Source organism: Phacochoerus africanus, chromosome 14 (genome assembly GCF_016906955.1).
Source record: "Phacochoerus africanus isolate WHEZ1 chromosome 14, ROS_Pafr_v1, whole genome shotgun sequence".
In the NCBI taxonomy this organism is placed as follows: domain Eukaryota; kingdom Metazoa; phylum Chordata; class Mammalia; order Artiodactyla; family Suidae; genus Phacochoerus; species Phacochoerus africanus.
The window spans coordinates 2,502,086-2,507,625 of NC_062557.1; the positions used below are offsets into that span (position 1 = coordinate 2,502,086).

Genomic DNA, 5,540 nt, shown 5'->3' on the forward strand with positions numbered 1-5,540 from the left:
TAAACAGAAACAGCTGTATCGCTGGCACCGGCCAACGAAACTATTTGTTACCGGGAATGACTTTTTATGATTAAGGACGCGGCCGTCGGCGGCCTCTCGTAGGCAGCCCACGCGGGTCGCGGGGCCGATCTGGGCGTCGCCAACTTGCAGTTCGTTAAGACTGAAGGCCAGAGAGATGAGACTGGTCACCCACTACCCACTTTGTAAAGTTTGAGCAAGGCCCCAAACTGGAACCCTGCCTTTCCAGGGGCGGGGAGCGGGAGGGAGGGTCGGCTGAGAGCCGCGCCTGTCCCACGCGTCCAGGACCGCGCCGCGCCCGCCGCGCACCTAACGTTGGACAGGAGGCCAGTTTTCCACTCTGGGCTCCCTGCCCTTTCGAGTCAGACTCCTTGGCTCGCCTTTTCTGTTCTCTCTCTCTTTCTTTTTTTTCTCCCATCACATCCCTCTCCAAGGGAAACTGCTTCCAGCCAAGTTTATCACCGATATTTTAACTAAGTCGTGGGTTCTGAGGAGTGGGTGCTGTTACTTTCAGCTTTGGCGGTAAGAGAAAGGGTAGAGGATTGCTGGGCCCGGACTTGGGCGCTGTCCCCGTCGCCACCCCAGCCATGGGTCACCGCCAACTGAGCAGGAGCGTGTGTTTGCATGTGTGCACACGCGAGGCATCCGGAGCCGGGTCCTCATCCCCTTTCCTGGGCCCTACCATCTTTACTTCTCTTCCTCAACCCGTACTGGACACGGCATCGCTCCCCGGGTATTCTCCGGGAGTGTCTGCCACGCACGTCGGGAAGAGCCATGAACAGGAAGTGCGCGGTGCAGGCCCAGCCAGTTGCCTGGGTCTGGAGGAAGCGGGACGCTTCCCCAGCCGCGCCCCTCAACCCCAGCCAAGCTCCAGACCCTGCCTTGGTGGTGGTCCGCGCCCTCCCCCAACACACCCAGGGCTCTCTTGGGCAGGAGGCGGCTGGGCTGGGGCTGGAGACACTTGGGGCCGGGGCCTGGCGGGGACGAGCTGCGCGTGCTGGCGGCAGGGGCAGGTGGCTGCGGTCGTCGCGGACTTGTCGGGGGATGGTGGTGGCAGGAAGAAGAAGCGCGCTGTCCCCCACGGAATCCCGGAGCGCGAAAGGCTCAGGCGGCGACAGCGGGCCTCCACTGGGTCTGCGTTCGGCTTCCGAGCTGGGGGCGAACGCCCAAGCCCTGCCCAGCTTGCAGGGCCCGGAGGGTGGCCGAGGGCAGGGTTGCGCGACAGGAGGAGACACAGGCACATTGATTTGTTAGCGGGATGGGGCTGGCGGCGGCAGGGGAGGCCGTTGCCATGGAGACCGAGGGTCGGGTGTGCAACTCCAGGGGAGGGGGCTAGGAGGGAGAGCTGGCGAGGAGCTCGTTGTCGGCTCTCGGGGTTCGGGCGCGGCCCGCGGCGCCCCAGCACCTGTGCATTGTGCATTGTGCAGCCCTGGCGGCCGCAGGGGGAGGAGGAGGGCGCGAGTCTTAGAGGTGGGGGTGGGGCGGGCCGGGGTCGCCGAGGGGGTGGGGCTTGGCCGACACGGCCGCGGGGGTCCCAGCGAGAGCGTGGGGGACGCAGAGCACCGGAGAGACATCCTGGCGGCAGGGGAGGGGGCCACGGCGGGGACAGAGGGTGGACGGCCCCCCTGCCAGCCCAGCAGACTGACAGCGGCCGAGCCCGCCCTCCCCGCAACGTCACTTCCGGCGGCGGCCCCCACCTCCTCGCGCTCAGTCTCAGGAGTCGCCTTGGACTCCGCCCCCTGGCGATTGGAACGCGGGTCACGTAGCAACGCGGGGGAGAAAGCGAGAGAGGCGTGGCCCGGGGCTCGCCCAATCAGAGCGCGGGAGAGCTGGCCCTGGCCGCTCGGCTTTAGCAACGTCGTTAGCAACACGTGGGGCGGGAGGAAGCGCGGGGCCGGCGGGGAGGAGGGAGCGGAGCGCGGGAGGGGGCGGGGAGGGAGCGAGCGCGCGGGAGGGGGAGGAGAACTGACGTAAGCGGGAGAGTATTATGGTCTGTCGTGCGCTGGCTGCTGCTTTTCTGCTCCTGGAAGCGGCCAAGGGGGAAGCGGCGAGTCAACATGGAGCTTTCAGCGGTGGGGGAGCGGGTGTTCGCGGCCGAAGCCCTCCTGAAGCGGCGCATACGGAAAGTAGGTGCCCCAAGGCCTTGGGCCGAGCCCTCCCCTCCCGGTCCGGGTTCCCTCCTCCTGCTGCAGCCCAGCTTCCCTTCCCCCAGGTCCCAGCAGCGGCCGCGGCCGTGGCGGCGGCTCTGAGCTCAAGCGCTTTCCTTAGACTTGCAGCGATGCACAGATTGCATGGGTGGGGGGCGGGGTGGGGGGGAATGAATACCGGTGCATGCACTTTGTGCAGCGTTTCGTGCAGGGGGTGATGCACCGAGCGCGTGCCTTTCGCGGTGGGATTTCGCGCATTCATTCGGTGCATGCATTTTTTGCATGTATTTCTGTGTTCTCGTCATGCATTTTTCTCCGTGCACACACACATTTTCCTTTTTGCATCCGCAGGGACGCATGGAATACCTTGTGAAATGGAAGGGCTGGTCGCAGAAGTAAGTAGGTTCTGTGCAGTTCTCAACCCCAGACTGTTATTCGGAAGCTTTCTTTCTTCCTCTTTTCCCCTTTACATTGAAATACAATACAATGCAACAAGAAAAGTTAGACATGCATACACACCCTCCACTTGCTCTTTCCCTGCTCCTGGGACTGACGCCCACTTCTTCCTGATTCCCTTTAGGTACAGCACATGGGAACCTGAAGAAAACATCCTGGACGCTCGCCTGCTTGCCGCCTTTGAGGAAAGGTACAGGCCCTTCCCAGCTTCAGCTCTTCACTTAGGAACACGAAGGGTGGTTCCCATCTGGCCTGAACTGGAGGCCCAGTTGACTTCTTTACTCACACACCCCTTTCTCCCTCCTTTCTTTCTGCAGGGAACGAGAGATGGAGCTCTACGGCCCCAAAAAGCGAGGACCCAAACCCAAAACCTTCCTGCTCAAGGTAGGATGGCAGTGTCCAATGGGTGGGCTGCAATGTTGTTGTGTCAGTTTGTGGGAAGGGGGTCCTGGGAGCTTGTGAGCCAATGGGGTGTCCTATGTGTACCGTATTTGTAATCTAGGAGGAAGTCCCCAGACAAGCTGTCATCAGGTCAGTAGCACCCCTAAGGGGTGTCTTGGCAGGAGTTGCTTAGCCACACTAGAATTTCCTTATGGGACCCCCTCCCCCCAACCATTCTAAATAGGCTTATAGTCATATACAAGAAGGGTGCTTGGTGCAAATGGCTGCTTCCAGACAAATTCTCTACCCCTTTGTCCATAGTGCTATTCCTAAGCTTCACCCCCAGCCAAATAGAAATTTTAAGGCATCAGAGAGTGAAGCAGGGAGGCTGAGACTGGAAGAGGGATGGGGGAGGAGGGGGCAGTGGACATGACCGACCCTACGCTACTCTTGACACTGCCTTCTCTCATCACAGGCCCAGGCCAAGGCAAAGGCCAAAACTTATGAGTTCCGAAGTGACTCAGCCAGAGGCATTCGGATCCCCTACCCCGGCCGCTCGCCTCAGGAACTGGCCTCTACTTCCCGGGCCCGTGAGGGCCTTCGGAACATGGGTCTGTCCCCGCCAGGGAGCAGCAGCAGCACCAGCAGCACCTGTCGAGTGGAGCCCCCTCGGGACCGTGAGCGGGACCGTGAGCGTGAGAGGGAGAGGGAGAGGGAACGAGAGCGTGAGCGTGATCGTGATCGGGGCACCAGCCGTGCAGACGACAAACCCAGCTCACCAGGTGACAGCTCCAAGAAACGAGGTCCCAAGCCCCGGAAGGAACTCCTGGACCCCTCGCAGAGGCCCTTGGGAGAACCCAGTGATGGCCTCGGAGATTACCTCAAGGGCAGGAAGCTGGACGATGCTGCTTCCGGGGCAGGAAAGTTCCCAGCTGGCCACAGCGTGATCCAGCTGGCTCGAAGGCAGGACTCGGACCTGGCCCAGTGTGGTGTGGCCAGCCCCAGCCCAGCTGAGGCCACAGGCAAGCTTGCTGTGGACACCTTTCCAGCCAGGGTCATAAAGCACAGGGCCACCTTCCTGGAGGCCAAAGGCCAGGGCACCCTGGACCCTGGTGGCCCCCGGGTCCGGCATGGCTCAGGCACCCCTGGCTCTGTAGGGGGCTTGTATCGGGACATGGGGGCCCAAGGGGGAAGGCCCTCTCTCATCGCCAGGATTCCAGTGGCCAGAATCCTGGGGGACCCAGAGGAAGAATCCTGGAGCCCCTCTCTGACCAACCTGGAGAAGGTGGTGGTCACCGACGTGACCTCAAACTTTTTGACCGTCACCATTAAGGAAAGTAACACGGACCAAGGCTTTTTTAAAGAGAAAAGATGAATTGCTGGGCAGGTGATCCCAGGACAAGAGAGCAGGCGAGAGAGTGAGAGTGCAAACTTGGCATAATGCTTATTTCTGGGTGGGAGGCGGCCTTCTGGCTGGTCCTGTCCTGTCCCTACCTTCACACACACACACACACACACACACACACACACACACCCTTTCATCTCTCCCCCCTCAGTTTTGGTTGGAAAGATTATCTCTAGAGTTATATTTTCTATTAGATGTAAATATGTTATTTAAGAAAAAATATCTAAATATATATATTTCAACTCTTGAAGTTGTTTTATTTAAACGAGGAGAGAAAGAGAGACTCATTGTGGTTTAGCTGGGGCAGACAGGCTGAGTTGGGGCAGGAGGGGCCGGACAGCCACCCTGGGGACTAGGCAGGATGGAAACCTGGGCACTGGGCCTCTGATGGTGTCTGGAGGGACTCAGTCTGCCCACCTCACCCCTCCTCCCTTTTGCTACAGCCCCACTGCTGACCCATGGAACCTAGGCAGGACCCGGATTTTTTCTCTCTTCCCATTGGTTGGCCAGGCCAACAAAAGGTTGGCTCCCCAATCAGAAAGAAAAGGGGTGGGATCAGTCTTTTTCTTTTTCCTTTTTTTTTTTTTTTTTTTAGATTAAGAAATCTGTTAGGGGGGAAAAAGTAATAACTTGCATAACTTTTGTGTGTGTGTGTGAGGCTGAAGGTAAAAAGTTGCGGGTGGATGGGGAGCAGCGGACTTCCCCCAGGACCACACCAGGAAATGCACTTTACGGGGAGGTGTGTGTGTTGTACATGCAGATCGGCTCGTGCGTGTGTCATGTGGACAAAATCTCCCAGTTCCCTCGATTCCTTTCCTTACTCCACAGAAAGAAAAGAAATCCTGCGAATCTGTTTACATTCCCGAAATGCCAGGATAAATTGGGAGGATTGCATGTCAGTGCCCAGAGTTCGAGACAGTTGTTGTTTTACAAGAAAAGTGTTCGGGGGTGGACTTTTCCTTTTCGCGTCCTCTAGCTTCGCCAGAAGAGACTGTGGCCCCCACCTCCCAGGAAGAGTTGGACGAGCCTCCCTCCCTCGGGGAGGGCGGGCCGCCAGCTCGCACGGCCAGACAGGCCCACACGGCGGGACCCACGGAGGGAGGCGCGGCTGGGAGCGGGGGCTTCGCACCCAG

The 5,540-nt window shown here is 59.5% G+C and overlaps 1 protein-coding gene across 1 annotated transcript; it reads left to right on the top strand.

Annotated features, from left to right (window-relative positions):
- The first annotated feature begins 1,998 nt into the window (after positions 1-1,998).
- Positions 1,999-4,654, top strand: CBX8 (chromobox 8). Its single transcript, XM_047757467.1, has 5 exons — positions 1,999-2,144; positions 2,517-2,560; positions 2,746-2,811; positions 2,939-3,005; positions 3,478-4,654. Exons 1-5 carry the CDS (start codon positions 2,076-2,078, stop codon positions 4,375-4,377), a joined length of 1,146 nt encoding a protein of 381 aa, XP_047613423.1. The 5' UTR covers positions 1,999-2,075; the 3' UTR covers positions 4,378-4,654.
- Positions 4,655-5,540: the final 886 nt, after the last annotated feature.